This window comes from Vipera berus, assembly GCF_964194415.1.
Source record: "Vipera berus genome assembly, chromosome: 12".
In the NCBI taxonomy this organism is placed as follows: Eukaryota; Metazoa; Chordata; class Lepidosauria; order Squamata; family Viperidae; genus Vipera; species Vipera berus.
The window spans coordinates 14,356,884-14,380,455 of NC_138215.1; the positions used below are offsets into that span (position 1 = coordinate 14,356,884).

At 42.1% G+C, this 23,572-nt stretch overlaps 1 protein-coding gene across 3 annotated transcripts; it reads right to left on the reverse strand.

Annotated features, from left to right (window-relative positions):
* Window positions 1-223: 223 nt before the first annotated feature.
* On the reverse strand, window positions 224-23,284 carry SPPL2A (signal peptide peptidase like 2A). Of its 3 annotated transcripts, XM_081337528.1 has the most exons (17): window positions 23,215-23,284; window positions 18,718-18,837; window positions 17,101-17,280; window positions 16,254-16,337; window positions 14,630-14,763; window positions 14,035-14,183; window positions 13,138-13,234; window positions 11,852-11,953; window positions 10,352-10,433; window positions 9,489-9,563; window positions 8,208-8,264; window positions 7,749-7,802; window positions 7,212-7,311; window positions 6,865-6,942; window positions 5,927-6,087; window positions 1,265-1,309; window positions 224-519 (listed from the first exon to the last, which is right to left on the reverse strand). In XM_081337528.1, the coding sequence occupies exons 1-17, from the start codon at window positions 23,266-23,268 to the stop codon at window positions 454-456; spliced, it is 1,638 nt and encodes a 545-aa protein (XP_081193654.1). In that variant the 5' UTR covers window positions 23,269-23,284; the 3' UTR covers window positions 224-453. The 3 variants fall into 3 exon arrangements, with proteins under 3 accessions (XP_081193654.1, XP_081193656.1, XP_081193655.1); XM_081337530.1 differs by lacking the exon at window positions 7,749-7,802; XM_081337529.1 differs by lacking the exon at window positions 1,265-1,309 and having other exon boundaries at window positions 23,215-23,283.
* Window positions 23,285-23,572: the final 288 nt, after the last annotated feature.

Genomic DNA, 23,572 nt, shown 5'->3' on the forward strand with positions numbered 1-23,572 from the left:
GATTACATGGTTGCATGAAACTCTTAGTTGCCCATTGTTACTTTCTTGTATTTGCATAGTAACCTATGGCGTTTTTTGCTAGCTGGACCTCTGATAAGACACTTCTGGTCTGCATTATTCAGCTCCCAAATGCTTCAAATACAAGAATTAGGTGGAAAGCCTGGGATCCAGGAGCAAATTGGACGGTTGATTAGAAATACTATCTATCTCATAGGCCACAAACTTTTGAATTGAAGCAAGGCACAGGTTTATTGAATATGGTTCGGTACCTCAAGAGATAACGTTATAACAATTCTGAGAATATCAATAGTAAACGTTTCACAAAAATATATGTGCAAGTGTAAAAAAGGTGATTCTTTTCATAATAAAGTGTATGAAATATTCCAGTTTAAAAATTAAACCAGTCTCTATTATTTGAGTAGAAAATCATAGTACATTATTTTTGGTGATGCGTTATTGTCCCTCATGGTGTTGGGTGGCTTGGGTGGCATTTTCTTCATTAGAAGCAGAATTCATCACCTGGGTATAAAAGAAATGGTATGTTAGCGATCCAATTGCTGGCTTCGTATTTCTGCTAGGCAATTACAAGGATCGTAATATAATAAATGTGATGGCATTCAGCCAGAACCAAAGATAAAGTAGGTTTGTCTAAGTGAATAATCAGAACCCCTGTTCCGAAGCAACAAAACAAACAGTAAAGTTTTACTATCAGTTTACAAATTCATATATTTGGAAAATGTGAGTAGAACAATTTGCACCTGAAAATTAAAAATGATTGCTTCTTCTTTTAAGGAATCCCTGGAAAATGAACTGAGCAAAAACATTAGATGTTCTCAGCCAGGTACAATTTGATGTACTTCATACACATAGCACATTTATGGAAATGTTTAAGAAAGCATTAAAAACTATATTATAGTAGAGAAGCTATACTTAAAAACTGCTGGGAGATTCTAAAAACAAATTGATTCATGGGAAGAGGACAAAAAACCATTTCTGCTGAAAGTCAGAAACAGAAGAAGCAAACTGAAGCATCCATTGGATTATACAATTATAAAACACAATGGCTGGTTTCAGATTAACTGCAGGAGTAAAAAAAAGTGTTAGTTTGGGACATAGCAAATTGTTTGAATTAAATATTTAGTCAATAAATCATGCGTAAGCAAACATGTGAACCTGATGTACATGTTGCTGAAGTATCTTCACTCTTACTAAATGTATACTCTTACTATCCAACTATGAGAGAAAGAAAGCTGTCATCACTCACAAAATCAGCAGCTGATATCTTAGTGTTGGAGAAAAAACCTGGGGACTTAAAAGAAAAACAAAAAATACCCATAACTCCCCAGAAAGGAAAGAACCAATAAATAGGTAAGTCATTAGTTCTCTTGAAGTTAATCAATATTTTCTAAAAGCTAATGGGGGAGAGGGGGAGAGTTTTTCTGCAATGTATATTTGCCAGAAAATCTGTGAAGCCAAAGAGGGTGACTTTAAAATAAATAAATAAATAAATAAATGCAAGCAGAAAACCAGAGGGATGAACACGCCTCCTTTGCTTCTGTTTTAATGAGTCAAATATTTTCCTGTGTGAGTTAATTCCTATGGCTTTCTTAAACAGGGATAGACGCCAAATAAATCTGAATCTGTTGCATGGTCAGAGCTGGGATAAATTTTTCATCTTAAACTGGCTCAAGACATGAGGCTAGGGTAGCCTGCAGCTCACCTGTTGCAGAAAACTGGGCATCTGAACCAGAGGTCTCCAAACTTGGCAAATTTAAGACTAATAAAAGAGAATATTTATAGCTCAGGATTGAAATGAGGGGTCCTTGATGCTCTCTGAGCTTGGCTGTTTTCTTGCAGATGTTTCATTACTCACACTAGGTGACATCATCAACGCTAGTGATGATGTTGATTTTCATGATAATGATTAGCTCTGCTGATGTCACCTAGTTTGGGTAATGAAATGTCTGCAAACAAGCTCAGAGAGCACCAAGCACCCTTAACTTTAAGCCTTGTGGACTTCAACTCCCAGAATTCCCCAGCCAACATGGCTGGCTGAGGAATTCTGGGACTTGAAGTCCACAAGTTGCCACATTTGCTGACCCCCGATCTAAGCAGATGCTGCTAGAGAGATATAGTTCTACTCATTCAAATGCCCAAACATCTGGCTCTTAACACATCCGACACAAGAAGTCTCCCAAAACTGTGGCTGGAAAAGCAATGAAGGCTCTCTTTGCAAAAATAGCATCCCAACCCAGAAAAAGATCCAGGAAAGAAAGAAATCATGTAACCGCTATACTAAGCTGAAGACCTGGGCAAACAGACCCAGCCTGAAAAATGTGGCCCTGACCTTGTTCGTGGACAGAATGCTGGTGTCCAATTCTTTCCATGTCAAGAAGCAAACCAAGTGCAGACTGAAAAACCATAGGCTGCCAACTCAGACCAAAAGTAAACATGGGGAGGCGGGAAGTGGACGAGGCAACCTTCAAGCTAATTTTTATTTGCTAGCTGGCTCCATCAACTCAAAAACAGAGGCACGCTGTTGTGGGGAGTGGGGTGGAGAGGAGGCCAGCTCGGCAACCTCAGAGTTTGGCATGTGTGAACGCCTCGAGCTTGTAAAAGCATCCAGTGCAACTTGTGGATGGTAAAAATCAGCCTCCAGGAACCAGTTACAGTCGTTATGGCTGGCAGGCAAAAACAGGTCTGGAAATATGTGGGAAATAACGTTCGACATTCCAAAGAGGCCAGAGGAAGCTAGCTAGGATTTCGCTATCCTTTTCCACCACCAGCAGAAATAAAAATAAAGACAAAATATACTTATTCCTTCCATTTATCCCCTGCCTTTCTACCACAGGTGTACTTAAGGCAACGTACAAACATGAAAGCTGCAGAATTTATTGTGATGCAGAGCTGAACGGAAGTTTCTAGAGGGAGAGAAAAATATCAGGTGCACCTGCTTCCATTTAAGCACCAAGCCCGTAAAATTGCAGATTATTTTTATAACATTTACTAAACTATCACATGGCTTCTTTGGCTGATTCAGCATTTATCATCCTCGCTAAGTTAGACTAAAAGGGCCGGATGGAAAAACACAAGTAGGCAAAACATGGTGATTATTCAGCTCTAACTGTGTAACGGGTTCCAAAGATCTCAAAGCAGACTTCAGGAAACCCCAGAAAGATTCTATTCACATTTAGCCACACGCCTAACTAGAAATAAGACCAAAAAGCAAGCTCCAAATAGCATCACTTTGTGCCACTATAATGTAGGACAATGAGAGTATATCAGTTCAAGAATCAAGATCAGTGCCCTTCTTAAGATTTCCAAAAATATTTAACAAGGAATTATGTTCATCCAATCACTGCTTAGTTAGTAAACACTTTGGGTATCTTTGCCAAAATCTGGTTGGCTGGGAAATTTATTCAGAAACGACATCACAAGATCGCTCACTACACTTTGCAACGAGCATTAATTTCAGTGCAGGTAACTTGGAAGTAGAACTGCCTCCAAAGGATTTCCCACTCAGCAAATCTGGATGACCGTTTACCTGACAGTTAATCAATTCCGGTGACTTTTCCCCTTCTTGGTGTTGAATGTTAATAGCTGGTTGAATCCCACAGCCTGAGCTTGCAGGAAATAAAGTGTGGACTTTTGCTTTGAAAAAGTGCAAGGTAGATAGGATCACGCCAAATGAAAAGATGTCTTGCCGCCGAGAACTTACCGACTAGATTAAAGGTCTCATTGAACTGAGCCCTGTTTGAACTGCCTCCCAATTCTCCTATGGGGAGTTAGAATTTTCATTCCAGACTAAGTCATGCTGACACAAAGATCCAAAGTTCAAAGCAATTTAAATCCTTGCTTGCTGAGAAAAGCATACGAAACTATCGCTATGGCAACTTAAGCACTTCTAAATAATGAAACCTGCAATTCCGAGATACGAGTAGTCAGTTGTTAGTTTAGAAGTGGGAGCGAAGTAGTAGGGGCGGGGAGGGGGGGGGAAAGGCTGCGATTGGAAATATGAATTGTGTTGCATTTTGTTTTCCTCTTTATTTCCCAGGCCCAGCTGGGCCCATATGGGAGACCGGAGAAAGAGGCACAAAGTACATATTGAACTAAGCGACACTGCTTTGGTGCCTACAACAATGATTGCTTCCCCGGTTGATAAAGGTTCAGAAGACCACTCTGTAAACATCCAGCTGCACAATCCTCCATTATCAGTGAACAGAACTGTGAGTTCACTAGTTTACAGGAAGCAGGCTAAAAAGAAAATTTAGGTTGACTCAGCCTTCCATCCTTCCGAGGTAGGTAAAATGAGGACCCAGATTGTTGGGGGCAATTAAGCTGACTTTGTAATAATGCCGCTTGGGGTGTGTGTGAAAGCCCTAATAAGCAGGCATATACATAGAATGAAGGCTACTGCTAAGCCGCCCTGAGTCTTCGGAGAAGGGCGGGATATAAATGGGATTAAAATAAAATCCCTGATTTCCATGGTAATATCAAAAACAGGACCCATCATCAGATGACCTTCAAATCTCTGGTGTCACATCTTATTGCTGAGTAGGTTTGGGTCAAGACGGAACATAATTCTGTCTCTATTTCCTCTTTTTTTCCCCCACCGTTTCCCTTTTTTCTCTTTTCTTCTCTCCACCCACTCACTACAGCTGGGTAGATTTCACATGCCCCGGATATATAAATTATATCCCGGACCTTGGACAAAATGGACTACGACCCACCAAAGCTTACACTGGAATCAACTTGTCGGGTCTTTAACCAGATTGTTTTAAAAATCGGAAGGGAGAAGGATTTCACAGGTCTTAACCGCTACACCTGGGTAATTGACCCACATTGAAGATACACACCGTTGATCAGTTTGAGGATCCCATCCATGTCCTGTAAGGGGAGGGGGGAGCAAGGGAGGAGGTAGAGACCACAGAAGGCGGCAAGGAGCTGGAGAAGATGAAAACAGATTGGACAGGATTGAGCAGAGTTGCCGGAAGTCTGCAAATGAGGAGGAAGGCTGGGTTAACAGCAAATGAGATGGAGAACCACTGGGCAAAGATTAGGGAGTAGAGTGCTGGCAAAAAAACAGTTTGGATGAAGGCAACATCTGGAACGGGGAAGCTACAGAACAGCCAAGCCAATAGGCAGATATGCAGGTGGCAGAGAAGCAAAGCAGTTGAGGACATGGAAAGAAGAAGCACAGACCAAAAGGAGAAGAGAGTCAGATGCACAGAAAAGCAGTGAAGGCAGGACAAAAAAAATAAAGCAGAGCGCAGCACAGGAAGTGGATGCGGGCGGTGAGCGAAGGAATGGGGCAAAGGGCATTGCAAACTGGCTCTGACCCTCTCAGACCCACTTTCTGCCCTCCTGGTCTCCTTCAAAAGAGATTCTCTTTCAGCAAGGTATTTTGGGAAGATTTACTTTATTTGCTCTTAGATTACGGCTTGGTATAGCGGATTAAGGCACCAAGCTAAAAACAGGGAGACTGCGAGCTTTAATCCTGCCATAGGCACAAAACCAGCCAGACGACTTGGAGCCAGTCCTTCTATCTCGACCCCAGGAAGAAGGCAACGGCAAAAACACTTCCAAAAATGTTGCCAAGCGAACTGCAGGGACTTGTCCTGGCGGTCCCAAGAAGTCGAGAGTGACTTGAAGGCACACATACTACTAGACTGATTATCTCCCTTTTTCTCCGAGCTCAAGGCAGCATATGTAGCATCCCAGCCTCAAAATTATTTTTACAGTCACAACAGTCTTGTGAGGTACGTTGGACTAAAGGGCACTGAGTGGGTCAACATCGGACAGAGAATTATCACAACCAAGAGCGACCTTGTCCCTGAACACGCCAATCCCAACCCAGCAGCTATGCCCCTTGTATGAAGAAGAACAAGCAGCATCTACTCCCAGGACCCAAATAGTCTCTCCTCACCTGATAGCTGTTACCATTCCAGAACTTTTTCATCTCCTTGCGGTACAAAGCAATCAGGACACAAGGGATGAGTGTGCAAGGCACTAAATAGAGAAGAGCCGGTTGAGCCTTCTTCATCAATACTAGACACACGAAGGTGAGCACCATGCCGACACCATAAGCTGTAGAACAAGGCAAACATTTTTTTTTAAAAAAAAAAATGTCACTGAATGCCACAGATTTTTAGGCTCCTTGGTTTAGGCTAGGCATGGTAATTTATTTTCATTTATTAAATTTGTATGCTGACCAACTCACCATCAGGCGGTTCTAGGTGGCTTACACAACAAGCCAAAATGAGCATAACTATTCATCAGGCGCAAACAACCAGACCCATGCATATAAGGTTTGAACAGACTACTTTACCGTTTTCTGCCTCTTAATAGAGGAATCTCGCCAGACTGGCAGCTTTCATATGGAAACTACTAGATAAGGCCCTAAGCCAGGGCTCTTCAAACTTGGCCCTTTTATGACTTGTGGACTTCAACGCCCAGAATTCCTCAGCCAGGCACGCTAGCTGAGGAATTCTGGGAATTGAAGTCCATAAGTCATAAAAGGGCCAAGTTTGAAGAGCCCTGCCCTAAGCATTCAGACAGGGTCAGACCTCGCTCTCTTGTGTTTACATAGAGAGTCCTGGTGTATTCTGTGCTTCAGCCCTTCCAGCCAGGATGGTTGCTCTCCATCATTAAAACTAACAAAGATAGCTAGGAAAGAGCAACACACAGAGGGGTAGAGGTGAAATAATCTCTTCATCCACTAACCACCTACAACAGGGAACCCCAGGCCAACGGGCAGAGCCAGGTTTTAAGGCTTCTCCTAAAAGGCCAAGAGGGTAGGATTGGCTCTTATCTCAAGGGGCATTCCCAATTCTGTTTTTCAAAATAATTATTGGGATAAATTACCTATGGTGCATAAAATGAAATACACAGAGGAAGAGCTGGTTTGCACATCAAATCTGTTGCAGTACGCAACCAGGAGACCTTAAAAAAAAAAGAAAGAAAGAAAGAAAGACAGGTCAGAGAGATTTTGTCAGGAAGAAAACAAAGTCCTCAAAACAACAGGATTACAGGCGGTCCTCAACTTAAGACCACAACTGAGCCCCAAATTTATGTTGTTAAGCGAGAAATTTCTTAAGTTGGGTCTTGCCCCATTTTACGAATTTTCTCACCACATTTGTTAAGTGAATCACTGCGGTTCTTATATTAGTCACACCGTTGTTAAGTGAATCTGAACTGAAAGAGACACTGACCTGGAATAACAACATCACCAAATCCAAGTAATGAAAATGGTCTCATACACAACACTGCTGGTGATAAGTCCAACCTCGGCACCTTGAAAACCACCGGCAACTGAAAGACAGTTGTTTTTAACAACTCTGTAGACCAATCCAAAGGAATTTTTCACGAAAAATAACATTTTATCAGAATCATTTACTTATCTAGTTCACATACAACATGTTATGGAGGACCTACATTGAGAAAACAGTAACCAAGATGCAGAGTGTGCAAAAGTATGATCAAACACAAATGCCACAGAGGAAACATCTGTATATAGCAGACAAGACACCACTGACAAATGATTGATAAAATGCACCCCAGGAGAGGAAAGATTTTAGCTTGATCAAAATTGATTGGGCAACACTTAGATCCAAATCCTGAAGAAATTAACATGGAGAGAACAGAGAATCGAGTTTTTTTCCCCTTGCCCCAAAGAATATTGTTGGGTTTTTTTTTTTCAAAGGAGGCCATTGAAAATCAATGGAATGTATCTTAAACACAATCCTTACTTTCTCATGAGGAGCTGACTGTTCAGCAGAGGCATCCATCAAGTTTCCATCATTCTAGGATCAAACCCAAGTCAACAAGCATTTAATACTTGGAAAAAAAAAGATTAAAAAAATGGCTATATTTTGTAAGCAGTTTATATTGGAATATTAAGGGCAATACCCAAGCACACTTTACATGGAGGAGGAGAAAGACTAGTCCTGTATTCACTTTCTCTCTCCCCAAAAGTTTAAGACAATGTTTCTCAACCTTGGCAACTTAAAAGACGTTCTCCAGCCAGAAATTCTGAAAGTTGAAGTCCGCACATTTTCAAGTTGCCAAGCTGAGAAACACTGGTTTAAGAGGTCTCTAAGATGATTTTAGCCAAGATTGCATGTTAATGAAAAACAAGTGGAATATTATAATATAACCCAACCTGTGAAAACAGAAGCGACTGGTTTTCCAAAAGATAATATGCCTACCTTTTCACTGCTTTCAAGCGGTCCGATCGCCACTTCAACCATGATACTTTCTCCACTCTGAAAGTTTGAAAAATAATATTGATGCTGAATCATTCATTCTGGAAATACTTAAATATTAGGCATTTAAAACTCAATGCATTTTTTTCAGTAGACGTTTGGCCAGGACACTCCCTGGCAAAGTCATATAAAACGGAATGAATTAGGAACCAGGATTGTTCATAATCCAATAAAGATTAACATGAGATGATGACATGAAAAAAATCAAAATCAGAACAAACTTGATGACACAGTTGGTTCTATATGATTTGCAGGAAATGCTAGCTGCAAGTATATTTCATGAATTTATTGGAAACAGGCATCAAACCAGGCTGATTTAATGCAATTTCCATCAGGACAGGAAACTTAAAACACATAAACAAGACACTAAAACACTAGGACATGAAGCCTAAATGCATATTTTAAAATAAAATAAGCAGAAGATAAATACAGTAGATATGCAAATGTTTATACAATAAATAAATAATGGACTTTTAGTCTCCGTATTTTGAGAATTGGACTACTAAACCTGAAATAAATTGTTTGGAATATTTAAAAGTCCTGGAATTAAGAGACTGGGATATTATATAGTTCGCTTTATCTAGACCTTATTCTAATTTAATGGCATCACAGTGCCACACAAAGGCAACTAGTGGTATTGAACAACAGCCAATATTCTACAGGTAGTCCTTGACTTAAGACCTCAATTAGGGCCATCATTTCTATTGCTAAGCACAGAGATCATTAAGCGAGTCACGCACAATTTTACGACCTTTTTCCCCATGGTTGTTAAGCAAGTTCTTAAGTGAATCATGTGCTCAATAACCAAATCCCAGGTTTGCCCATTGACTTTGTTTGCCAGATGTTGGCTGGAAAGATCACAAATGGTGATCACAAGATCCTGGAATGCTGCAATCATGATAAATATATCCCAGTTGTCAAATGATTTGATTGTGTGATGGTGAAGATGTTGCGACAGTTGTGAGGACCTGTTGTAAGTCAGTTTTTTCAATGTCGTTATAACTCCCAATGGTCGCTAAACAAATAGTTTTAAGTGAAAGCAGTACCTGTACTGCTTAAGTCTTCCTATTCTACACCAGGTATGGATCAGATTAAACCAAAATGTTGGACTTGTACACTTAAAATTGTCACTGAATTGGAGCATATTTTTCATAAAAACACTACATCCAAAATCGAATCCCCTCTGCATGATGAAAATAATCGTTATAAAACCTGCATACTTACTTTTGTAATGTAAGGTGTGATGAAGACAAAAAATACATCATATAAAAGAAGGAGACCTAGAAGAATCACACATGACTAGAGAACAAAGAACAGATGTTTATTTAAAAAAAAACAAAACAAAATGTATGCAAAACCCTTTCAAACTTAAAGACATTCATTCATTCCATATTTCAGATTCATTTTCTTTTCTCACGGTCTATCTAGTAGTAGCCATACACCTTGCGTTAAGTACAAATTCTTTGGCCACAGAATAAACAGACTAGTTTTCCTGGGCATCCAGTGAAAGTTATCTTGTCCAATGTTTTCGATGGGTTAACTCTAAGTACGATTTACTCTAGATTTAGCCCAAAGATTGTGGTTCAGTAAAAAAAAGATTACATAGCCAACCGATTTTTAGAAAAGTAAACTGTGATCTATTGTTATATTAATATATATTAATCTATTTTTCTTTTTTGTTTTTGTTTTTTTAAAAAAACCATCCCACACATTCCTGCTATCCCTTTCAAATGTATATTCAGGACTTCAAGTCAACAGTAGAAATTTTATTTTTGCCCTTGTAAGTGCTGTATTTTTAAATTTGATATAACCCAATGATTGTATCCCTCTCTCTCTCTTTGACATCTATTAATAATGGCTGAAAACACATTTCCTTCCTGAGCCTTGCTGCCTGCGGAAGAGCAGCTGAAATCCAGCACCTCCGTAACAATTCTTTGCAAAGAAATTTAACTGTAATGGGGAAAATCTTCACGAGCTGCTCTAAACACAAAACGTAAGGCTACAGTGGGAGGCAAATTAAAATACTCCCTTTCCTTCACTCTATTATTTACTATGTCCATATAGTTTAGCTAAATAAGTTACTGTACCTTGAAGTTGGGCATTTTGAGTGTTTTAATAAAGTTCAGACAGAAAGAAATTCCCAGGATATTTTGTAAAATCCAAGCCCAGCTAAAATTAAAAAAAAAAGATTATCTTTAAGCACGGGAACAAGAACACTACACATGCTTGTTTAAATTTCAGCTGTAATCCTCAACACACTCAATAAAAGATAAACTTCCTCTGAATGTAACGGCAGAGGCTTCTGAATAATGTAACGGCAGAGGCTTCTGAATAAATACACACACAGAAGGTTTGGGCAAGCGAAGGATTCCATTTCATCTAAAACTGTTATCAAAAAAGAGAAACCTTGATCCTTGTCCCTGGTTACTCAGTCATGCTTCGATAATACGGGGGAATTAACAGCCAATTTTATAGGCTTGAGCTCCTGGCCTAAAAAAAATTCCCTTTTCAACCCTTTGAAAATTTAAAATACAGATGTGGATCCTAAAATGCACACGATTTTGGCTGTTTTAAAGAGAGGGGGTGGGGAGGAAGAGCTATCCCGGCAGAGACTTCCACAGGGGAGAGTGAGAGATCCAAACTAGTGGGTACACCTGTGTGTGGATGGGATAAAGGGGGTGGGTGAGATTTCAGTTGCACAATCGCCCATACACCCTGCTGCCGCTTTGCCGAGCAGAAGACATGATTTTTTTTTCTAGCAGTGCTTATTCCAACATGGAAAAAACCTAAAATTCTTCACTTTATTTTGTTTTTTATTTATTTGTGACCCGCCTTTATTATTTTTACAAATAAAGGGGGCAAACATAGCCAACACACCTTCCTCCTATTTTCCCAACAATAACCCTGTGAGGTAGGCTGGACTGAGAGGGAGAGGGACTTGGTTCAAAGTCACCTAGCTGGCTTTCGTGGCTAAGGTGGGACTAGAACCCACGATCTCCTGGTGATTGGCCGAAAGTCACCCTGTCGGTTTTCATGCTTAAGGTGGAACTAGAACTCACGGTCGCCTAGTAAGTGGCCCAAAGACACCCAGCCAGCTTTCATGGCTAAGGCAGGACTAGAACCCACGATCTCCTGGTGATTGGCCGAAAGTCACCCTGTCGGTTTTCATGCTTAAGGTGGAACTAGAACTCACGGTCGCCTAGTAAGTGGCCCAAAGACACCCAGCCAGCTTTCATGGCTAAGGCAGGACTAGAACCCACGATCTCCTGGTGATTGGCCGAAAGTCACCCTGTCGGTTTTCATGCTTAAGGTGGAACTAGAACTCACGGTCACCTAGTAAGTGGCCCAAAGACACCCAGCCAGCTTTCATGGCTAAGGCAGGACTAGAACTCACAGTATCCTGCTTTCTAGCCTGCTGCTTTAAACCACTAGACAAAACTAGCTCTCATGAGAGCTGTATGCAATGAAATTTCCTTTTAATGTATGCCAATCAGTGTACATTCAAAGTAACAATAAAGTTATTATTCTGTTCTGTTCTTTGTTTTTTTTTTTTTGTTCTGTTCTGTTCTGCTCTATTCTTCACTTACCTTTCCTCGTTCCGAAACACAGCCCAGGTAACGGACAGTGCTACGCAAAACAGAAAGAGGAAAACCAGTCTGACTTCAAGGGCGCGGTTCCAGCACGGAAACCTAAAACAATACGGTTACAACACCAGATCAGCCTGGCAAATGCAGGATGCGAGTGCACATTTTCCAGCAAGAAAGGCAGCCTTGCAAATTCAGTATCACACTCAACGAATTTCAAGGATTTCCCCCCCCCCCATTTCCATCTAAGATATAAGTTATACTGAAACAAAGCAGAAGAATATTAGTGCATGTTCACTTCAACTGGAAAGACGGCCGGTGTATATATTTAATTAATTAATAAAAAGTTCTTTCCTCAAGTTAAGGGTGAGCTGCCTATAGATATCCTGGCATGTGGCTTCTACATTGACATACATACATACATACATACATACATACATACATACATACATACATAAATGCCTGCAGACACCTGTGATCCCCAGGTTGCTCCGTGACTAATTCTGAGTCATTCTGTTCACAACTTTCTACAAACTAATAGTTCATCCCATCTACCTTTGCAAAATGTGTTCTCAAGGTTTATTTTCCTTTTCAGCTTTCTGATCACTTTAGCTGCTACTTGGGAACAGATTCATGTCTAGCCTTTCTCCACCAGGAGCTGTTTTTCTCAATCTCTTGAAGTTCCTCCATAAATTAAGGAGATCCTTGGTGCTCTCTGAGCTTGGTTGTTTTCTTGGCAGATGTTTTACTGCCCAAGTAGGTAACACCGTCAATGCTAGAAGGGTCACCTAGTTGGGCAATGAAACATCTGCAAGAAAACAGCCAAGCTCAGAGAGCACCAAGGACCCCACCGTTCAACCCTGAGCTACAAATATTCACTTCTATTGGTAAGTTAAGGAGCAAACCAAGATCAGCCACGTAGGAGTTACTAGGTCAAAAGCCCAGGTCACTTTTTGCCAGTTGTTATGTAGGCAATCAGTGGACCTGTCCACCAGACATTCCTCAATCAGGTTTCTTCTGGATCCATAAGATCCCTGGAACGTGCCATTTTAATAGGCCCACAGAGTTTACAGGCGTATCAGTTAATCTCTTGTGGACCTGGAAGTGATCTGAAGACCACAAGGGGCCAGCTGATACACTTTCCATAGCCATCACTAAATAACCGATCGGCTGCATCCAAAGACTGATCAGCTGGAGGCCAAATTGAGATGTCACCGTGATTTTCATCTGCAAAAGGGAATTATTTTTGCCTTCTTTTTAAAAAGTCATATATAACCAGAGCACTTTACCTGCATTGTCCATAAGGTATTTTTTTCATTAGGGCAGAGAGACAGCAGTACATGCTCGAAATAGATGCTATGCAGAATATGGCAATGACAACATACACTAGACAAGAAAGGAGAACAAGCATGAGAACGTGGTTACAAACAAACTGGCTAGAACCAACTATCAATCTTTCAATAACGGGAAAGAAAAATTCATATAAACATGGATACAGGTAGTCCTCACTTAGCAACCATAATTGGGACCGGCTACTCAGTCATTAAGCGAAGTGCTCGCTAAGTGAAACCACGAATATGCTTAAGATATTACTGCAGCTTTCCTTTTCTTTACAGACCAGCGAAGGTCATAAAGGTGAGGATTGTTCACAAACTTAATTTTTTTTTCATCACCGTCATTAACTGGGAACCGTCGTCCAAGGCAGTCACTAAATAAGGACTACCTATACAGAGGTATCCTTTATTCTTCCTGCTTTTGAGCTGCATTTATCCATTTTCTTGAGGAAGTATCCTGTATCACATTCAGACACAATATTCAGGCAAACCACAGATTTCTTCCTCCAGGACTTATAGCCAGCCTAACAATAGGGGAATTGTAACAACTGCCGCCACGCAGGGCTGTTGTACAAGTTACTCAAAAAATGCTTGTAAAAGCACTTTGGGGTCATGAACAATCTGCCTAAATTGCATTGGGAAGATTTGCTTTTTTAAATGTCCATAATACTTTTGGCATGCAAAGCTGCCTCAGGAAGTAACAAAGACCAAAATCCATCCAACACTTATTTTAAAATAACAAAGGCCTTCAGGTAATGCAGCACCCTGTCTGCTCCTTGGATAGAGATCTAGCAATCTGGCAACAAGTTTTCCCTTCCAATCCCAGGCTAAATAAATTCATATATTTTTTACCGAGCCATTTGTAGAAGAAATACATCAAGACCAGCATAATGCAGCAGAAGGACACAAATATGACAACTGTCAAAGGGGTTAAAGTAAGAGCTTCTTCATCCGATAATGAGTCATTGCTTCCAGGGTTGGGGCCTCGTTTCAGCTTCTCACTGGATGGACAAAAATAAGCACTTAGGAAATTGCCACAGATGATAAACTTTTTAATCTGGGCAACTTTGCCCTAGTGCTCTTATAATTCTTGAGAAAAATGTACCCTCCCAGTCTCTGTTCTTCAAAAACACATGTTTTGATATTTACTACTTGGCTGTGTGTGAACAAGTTGTGTACATTGCACAGATACTCAAGGGGTGGTGTGTGTATCACAATGCCTCTAGCTTTTTGGGCCCGCCTAGCAGATTTATTAAATTTATTTGCTGCCCATCTCAGATCGAAACCACTCTGGGCAATGCCCATTCTTCTGTTGTTCCATTTACTTAAAAGAACTGAAACAGCGTGCAATGAATTCGCAGGGTGAATGGAAGCCCAACGGATGCAACTCTAAGCTAGCAGTCAGCTTTAGGAATGTTTTTCATATTACAGTAAAAATTAAACTCACAGCTCTGCCCTACCACTCCAGTAGCCTCCAAGAGACACACAGAACATCGCGATTAGGAAAATGATCACCATACTATAATCAAAGAGCGGTTGAGGTGGTAAATATAATCCCACATTAACATTTCTTCCAAGACTCTAAAAATTAGAAACATATCAGTTAGAAATTTTGGTTGAACATTAGACATCCTTCCTGCATCTGAATAACCCATCCATAGTCACCCTACGTTAACATAAGATAACCTTTAGTGTCATTATATGCCATGTCCTCCTACTGACTCATGGACTGAACTTTTCTGCTGTCCTCACCACTCTCTGCGCCGTATTCCTGTCCCAAGCAGTAATGCTTCCAAACCAGACAGTAATGCCATATGACAAGATGCTCTTGACTGTCCCTCTGCAGAAAGTGGTAAGGACAGGGAAGGAAGATGTACTTTTCTCATGCAACGCAGAAAATGCAGGCGCTGCTGTGCCTGCTTCACCAGTGTCTCTCACTTTTGAGTGACCAAGCTAGCCTACTTGTTAGCTGCACACCCAGAAACTTGATGCTGCTAACCACCCCCGCAGGTAAATCATTAATACACAGAGGTATGTGGCTGTGCCTGCCTTTTCTGAAATTGACAGTGATCTCTTTCATTTTTCCTACATTTAGAATGAGGCTGTTTTTGTTGCACCAGTTCACCAAACCCTCTACCTCCTGGTGGCAAGCACCCTCATTGTTGGCCAACCAATTTAAGCCCACTTAGAATCAGAGAATCCAGTGGACAAGCATGATTAAAAAAATAAACTCTGCAAGCCTTACAAAGAAGCCGTGCAAAAAGCCATGAGAAAAAAGAGCTAAATATAAGATGGCTCTTAGTTACAAATAAAGTGTTGGCTATTTAATAATATACACAGAAAAGTTTAGAGATAAATTCTCCTCTGCTTCAAAGAAAACTAATCAAGATGTTCTTAGTGTGGTGTTCTCAGCCATTCTGAATGCCGAAATCCAAACATTTTAAAAATGCTAAGGTTGAAATGCACTGCTCAAGAAGATCCTGAGAAAAGCAATGGCTAGGTCTAGAGAGCCTCTGAGATCATCTCTATGATTCTGAGGGGGAATCAGAGGCGGAGGCGAAGAGAACAAGGGCGAAAAGCAAAAGAAGACGCTTGAGAATGTCATCTAGACAAATGCTGCAAAAATCTCATTGAAGTGTTACGTATAATGCTCGTTTCAGGAAGGAAGAGTTACTGCTTTATTCAGCGTCTCTTTAAGGAACCCACCAAGGGGTGACAAATACCGAACTATGATAGATCAGCAAAAGAAAGGATTTCTTGGTAAAGCAATCCTTCTCAAAATACAAGTTAATTAACCCGCAACCCCAAAGTATTAATCAGAAAGGCAAAATAATGCAAAGATACCACCTGCAGCGCGTGTCACTAAATATTTAAAGATGGAAGCAGACCAAGAAAAAAAATTAATTTTAATTTTTAATTTTAATTCCATTTATATCCCGCCCTTCTCCGAAGACTCAGGGCGGCTTACAAGCTTAGCCTCAGGGTGTACTAAAAATCTATTATTTCCCAACAGAAGCCCATTTGTTTTTCTCGCTCACACACCCAAAAAAGTCACTGTGAAAAGGAGGTACCTGTTCCAAATCCTTTATATCTGTGTCTCTAACGAGCGCAATGGGAATAGTCAGATTCTGGGTTTTGTTTCCTCCAGGAGGACCCTAGAAAAATGGAAAATAAATTTTTCTCTGCTTACCCGAGCCAAGACTTATTAAATCACAGGCATTTCTCGAGAAAACGGCTCCCGATTCGTCCAATCTTTTCTAGATACCATTATTAACAGAGCCACACACCCCAATTCCACCACTATCCACTATGTAGACATTTTGGCTTTTCGTATATCATACATAATTTGGCTTTCATTCTTTGCCTTTATTAGCTCTTGAAAAGACTCCACGTGCCTTAAGTTAAACCTGTCTGGATAAATGGAAAATTTAAACTCCTAAACGAACAGTTGCAAGTCAAGGATTACTGATCATTACTAATTTTTTTAATTTACAGTCATTCAGGGGGTCCCTATTAGCTGAAAATCCAGGAATGATAATTTCACTTAATAAAAGATAAAGAAAACTGTAGAATATATTTGTCTAGTGTGTTTAAACATCATACTGCTTAAAAGTTACATAGGATACCATAGATTCGGATTCTAGTAGGCCTAACCTACTAGAACAGGGATAGGCAACCTTGGGTCTTTTATGACTCGTGGACTTCAACTCCCAGAATTCCTGAGCCAATATAGCTCAGGAATTCTGGGAGTTGAAGTCCATGAGTCATAAAAGAGCCAAGGTTGCCTACCCCTGTATTAGAATAATCGGTGAATGTTGATCCAAATCACATAACAATTGAAAAAAATGGGCAAGTCAGTTTCCAAGCACCAAAAGACCGACAGAGAGCAAACAACTGTGCAAAAAAACTGGACCTTACTATGGAAGTTTCGCTAGCCACCAGCAGTAATTTAGCACCCAACCGCTGAGCAATCTCTGCCTTCTCTAGAAAAGTACAATTTCCCCTCTTCACTACGATCGCTTTGTTCTTGATGTCTTGCGTAACCTCAGATGGGCTGCAGAGCATCTTGGGGGTCAAAAACTCCAGTCTTGCATAGGCCTGAAAGACCATAAAAATAAGTCGTTTGAAAAAAAAGGAAAGCAAAAATTAAAGAGCAAATATGCAAGAGATTTCCGCAGTTTATTTAAAAAAAAACCTTTTTTTTTCTCACTTCCTATGATTTACAGGAACCAGAATTAAAATCCTGGGTCCGAATGCGTTTTGTGAGAATGCAAAGAGGACACACCATTTTCTGTTAGAGGCTAGAGCTGTGCAGGGCTTCGGATTCCAAAGGGAGGCATTCCTGAAGCTCACTTTGCAATCCCTTAAAGCACCCAGGGCTGCTAAAGCTTCCTCTCATGCCTGCAACTGTTTCCGGGGGGAAAGACGCAGCTGCTTTAAAGAGCTGCAGCCAAGTCCTATCTGAGGGTCCCTGTTTCCTGACTCAACTTTCTGCCTTTGCATCTGAAAGGCAAGTAAAACTGAAAACCAACATTTTCCTACGGGGCTAGCTTTCTGCTTACCGAAACTTAACAAGGATGGTATTCCCGGCATTGCTACACCCAGCCCAATCTTATCATTTTCAAATATTTCACTCCCACGTTCTTCTACTACGTGTATGAATACAGACTTATCTGCGTTGTTTCCTTACAATTCTACTATACCACACTATAGCTTGGCCAATGACGTCTTTTAAAGGGATGCCAAATGCTTCTGACTATGTTCCTACACTATACCAACAGGATTTACTGGCTTATTCCTTATTATAATTCAAGGTCCTGGTTATCACCTTTAAAGCCCTACATCAGACATGTCAAACTCGCAACGTCACGTGACGTCGCGCGATGTATCGGAACTTTTTCCCCATTGCCGGCAATGGGGTGGACGCGGTTTCGTGATGCGTCCGGCCCGTGGGCTGGCAGTTTGACAACCCTGCCCTACGTGGTTGGGGACTAGGCTATTTGATGGATGGCCTCTCCCCTATTAGAGTCACCCAACCACCAGGATAGGAAGACAGGGCATGTTACAGGTCCCATCAATTAAGCAGGTAATCCTGGTGCAACAACAAAAAAAGGCTTCTCCTTAGTCTTTATGGAACATCCTTCCTGTCAAGCTATGGTTGGACCCCACCCTGTTGTTTTGTCTGAAAGCCCCTGAAAACATGGTTTTATTAGGAGCCTGGGACCACAAATGGAAATAGAGACAGTCAAATGGCTGGTTTGATTCTGTAGTTGCTGCCATGGAGGGTGGGAGATGTTTTTTATCATATGGGAGATTTTTTAAAAAATTATAAACTGGCCGGAGTCATCAACATGTGAGTTGGGTGGCTATATAAATTTGCTTAATAAAATAAACAAGTAATGTGGTTTAGTATTACGCATTGATCCAATCACGATGGGTTAAAGAAAAATAAAGACAGCTTGGCACAATGTCTGAAACTTGACAACAGTCCCCAACTGAAATTCATTCAGTTCTTAACAGTGTATAAATACTTACAATGTTAGATAAACTATCAGGAAGGGAAGTCCAGGTATAATTGTAATAGATGCAATAATCCTTTGTTAAATAGGGGCTGTCAATTTGAACTGCATGCAGAACCCCTCCCTGGGCACTTATCTATTATCAGAAAAGGGGGAAAAACAGATTATTTAAAAAGTATTATTGTTACATTTTTTTGTTATGAACTAACAAGAACCACACAAGGCAATAAATAGATCTCACAGACTTTAAAAAATGGAGTATTGCTTAAAGTTGGGGCTAAGAAAGCTGACTTCAACAAGACCACCTCCATCCCAAAATTGATTTATGCAATGAACTCAATTATTATTATTATTATTATTATTATTATTATTATTATTATTATTATTATTATTATTATTATTATTAATCAAATTTCCATACAAGTCATTCTTTATTAAGCCAACCAAAACTATGCAACAGTTTTAGGTTTTTGAGTTTCTCAAACCCTTTCTCAGCCAAAATTAAAACTGCCCCCCAAAATAATAATCTTTCAGTCAGTTCTTCAAACACTTTCATTCGAAGAATTCAACAAGATTGTAGGTTGAACTGCTGGACATTTTCACACGTTGTGATTTCCCTTAACTAATTTTAAGATTAAGCAAAAGTTGCAAGACCATTTAATAGATGGCCCAGGATTTAACTTAACTTTAACTGGGATCATTCTTCATCCAGAAGAATTTAGCATTAACCATTTCCATAATTTTGTTGCTGTTACCACTTCATTGTTTACTAATAATGTAATGTCTGTTTTGTTCCTTGGAAATATGTAATCAAAAACACTCTTCAGACACCAGATGCTGATTGGCTGAGTCAACAGAATCCAGAGAGTGACTCAGATTGTGGCTCGGGAGGGAATTTAACCACATGTCAGCCTGTTTTTTCTGTCCATCCTTGAAACTGTGCTTGATTTAGGATGATCTCAGGGACACAAAGTGGTTTGGTTCTGTTTTCTGGGTTCTAGACTACAGCTCCAAAATCCTACTCTAATTTATTGTTGTTGTTGTTAGTTGCGAAGTCGTGTCCGACCCATCGTGACCCCAAGGACAACGTTCCTCCAGGCCTTCCTGTCCTCTACCATCTTCTGGAGTCCATTTAGGCTCACGCCTACTGCTTCAGTGACTCCATCCAGCCACATCATTCTCTGTCCCCTTCTTCTCTTGCCCTCAACCTTTCCCAGCATTAGGCTCTTCTCCAGTGAGTCCTTCCTTCTCATTAGGTGGCCAAAGTATTTGAGTTTCATCTACAGGATCTGGCCTTCTAAAGAGCAGTCAGGGTTGATCTCCTCTAGGACAGACCGGTTTGATCACCTTGCAGTCCAAGGGACTCGCAGGAGTCTTCTCCAGCACCATAGTTCAAAGGCCTCAATTCTTTTTTTTTTAAATTAAACTTACATACCGCCCTTTTCCCGTAGGACTCAGGGCGGTTCACAAGGTTTTTTAAAACAGTCCAACAAATTACATAAATTAAAACAATTAAAATGATTAAACTAACCTTGAAACTAAAAACCCCAATAACAATTAAAATACAATTAAAACCCCAGTTAATATTCTCAGTCCAGGCCAGAAAGCTCGAAGAGCCAGGTCTTCAGGTCCCAGCGGAATGAGCGAAGGTCAGGGGCGCTCAGCCTTTCTTATGGTCCAACTTTCACAGCCATACATTGCAACTGGAAAGACCATAGCCTTGACTATACGCACTTTTGTTGGCAGGGTGATTTATTAACCTGACCATTTTAGTTTCTGAGTCCAGACTAGGTTAGCCTAAAGTTGTAACCTATTAATATGTGATTATTATACATTATTTTAACCAATACATTAAGAGGAAAGATATTCAAGCAATTCAGAGAAACTTAATGACTTGACCATGAAATGACGGCTAGAGCTTTGTTTATGCAGTTTGCAATACTCTGTATCCTAACTTCCTTTTTTCCTGGCATCAAAGCTGATGAATGAAACACTGTGTGAATTTTGTGGTCCTGATTGTATGTTGTTGTTTACGGACTATACACTTACTCGTGGCCACAGTATTGGGTAAGCAGCTATTAAACCTCTAGAAAAATGTTATGGGGCAAATTTGTGTCTGTCGATTTTGCTTTTTTTTTAAAAAAAACCAGGAACTGTCAATTACTGCAAAGATTTGGTGCGTTGTGAATCGAAATTGGAAACATTTAGATTTCTGTGACAATTCGTAAGTTTCATGCTATCTAAAAAACATCACCAGTCTATGCTGGCTACAACTGCATTTGTCCTAATTCCTTCATTTGTTATTTGTCTCCTGCCTTTATTATTTTTACAAATAACTCAAGGCAGCAAACATATCCAACACACCTTCCACCTACTATTTTCTCCATAACAACAACCCTGTGAAGAAGACTGGGCTGAGAGTGAGTGACTGGTCCAAAGTCACCCAGCCGGCTTTCATGCCTAAAGTAAGACTAGAACTCACGGTCTCCTACTTTCTAATGTGGTGCCTTCACTACTAGACCAAACTGCTCCCAGGATGGAATTAAGCCAGGCATTTGGGAGACTGAAATACCCACCAACGAAACGATTCCCAAGACAGACCTACTAAAAGACAGACCACAAAAACAGAAGCCCCGCCAGTTGTCACCTAGACTAGAGCTCACAACTGAAATCACTCAAGTACAATCTACAGCCCACACTGGACAATCTACATGACACTTTCTCAGGCACTGGGTGGCAAGCCCGTAACTGATTATAGAAAACCGCTGAACCTGAAGCAGATTTTCACAAGCCACAAGGAAACAACAGGACAAGGATGCCAACTTGGAGACCCTGAAGTAAAGCCAGAGGTCTATTTTGCCCCCACATCTATACCAACAGCACCATCACAGGCCTCAACAACTTTGTACCCAAGATAAGAGGTGCCTTCACATGGTCTTCTTCTTAGGTGATACATGCCACCATCTGCTGACAATGCCTCTCTGGATTCTATGGGGGACAAATAGGAGAAACATGGGGCAGAGTTTGACATCAGGACTCAAAACAAGGACAAAATAGTGTCTGAGAATTTCAACCTCCCAGGAGGCTCTGCTACAGATCTTAATTTATAATAATACACTTATTTACAATATATTTATAAAAATAATCTTCCTTGGGAGCCCACGCATGTGTTTGCCAGACTATTTAATACTGCAGGGGTCTTTTCCAGCACAGAATGAAAGCCTCACATGCACATTTGCTTTCAAAGGACTAATAGAAACCAGGATGCAAAATATTTGGGAGTCACCAGCCTGCCTACCTCTGCCATATTCCCACACTGCTACTGTTCATATCACTCTAGGCAGAATTAGCCCAAGACAAACAAAGCACAAAGTAACCCTGCAATCCAGCTAATGTCAACACAGCAAGAGTACGTCCACACTTGGTGTCCAACAAGATGGCTTTGTTGCCATTCATCATTGATCATTTCTGATTGAAACCAGAACCTGACCATCTACTAGCCCGGGGGGGGGGGGGAGGGGGGGGGCAATGAAGAAGGCAGTGCGGATCCCCATGGCCGTTGAGAGCCAGTTTTCTAGCTAGCACCTGGGCAGGTAAACAATGGTCTAGGCCAGGGGTAGGCAACCTCGGCTCTCTTATGACTCATGGACTTCAACTCCCAGAATTCCTGCAACCTCGGCTCTCTTATGACTCATGGACTTCAACTCCCAGAATTCCTGCAACCTCGGCTCTCTTATGACTCATGGACTTCAACTCCCAGAATTCCTGAGTCAGCTACGCTGACTCAGGAATTCTGGGAGTTGAAGTCCATGAGTCATAAGAGAGCCGAGGTTGCCTACCCCTGGCCTAGGCCAGCAGCCCGTGAGCAGGCAGGTGCCCCGTTCCCCGAAGCTGACAGAGGCAAAGGCCAAATCCAGCCACCAACGCTGTCAACTTCCGGGACCCGTTTCTCCTCCCTCAACTTCAACCACCACCGCCGCTCATTCTGGGGGGGGGGGAGCCCGAGTGTCCTGGCTGAGACCGGCGCGCACGCGCAGACGAAGAAGACCCGGAGCAGCAGCAGCAGCCTACCTGGCGGCTCTTTTTACGGTTCGGACGGAGCCGCCGACGGGGATGCACGGCAAGCCCGTCCCTGACCGGCCGGCCCCACGCTCCCAGCTAGGGGCCCCGAAGCCTCCGGTCTGGAGGGGGGCAGGGGGGGGCACTCAGGACCGCTCTCTCCCCTTGCCCTCCTCCTATGCTCAGAGGCCAGGTGCGCAGGAGTTCGAGTCCGGTTCGGGGCGAGCTATATCACCCAGGGGTCTCCCGACCGGGGGCTGGGTGGGAAGCCGCCGGGGCCCGGCCCTGCAGAGAGGCTGGTTGGCGCCCACGGAGGTTTCACTTCTAGCGCTGGAAAGCCCGGGAGCCTCGGCTCCGGCAATCGGCGCGCTTCCCCCCCCGAAATTCCTCCCTCCGGCTCCGCCAGGAGGTCCCGGCGCCCTAGCCGCCCCCCACCCAGCCCCCGAGCCCTTACCAGCGGCAGGAAGAGGGCCCACAGCGCGGCCCGCAGCAGCCGGGCGGCCCCCATGCTCCCCCCACCCCCGCGCCTGCCTTCCACGCCGCCCCCGCGGAGGCGCTGCGGCCAGCCGCCCCCCGCAGCCAACCGTCCCCCCCGCCGCCGGTTCCGCCGGCTGCTGCTGCTGCTGCTGCTGCTGCTGCTTTCTCCGCCGCCGTCGCCGCCGAGCGCGTCTCCTTTCCGGGGCGGCTGCCGGCGCTTCGGCGCGGCCAGGACTTCGCCTCCTCTTCTGGGCGGGCTTTCCTCCGGGGCAGAGGCGGCACAGACGCCGGCGGAAAAAGCCGGCCCGGAGGAGGGGAAGAGGAGGAGGAGGAAG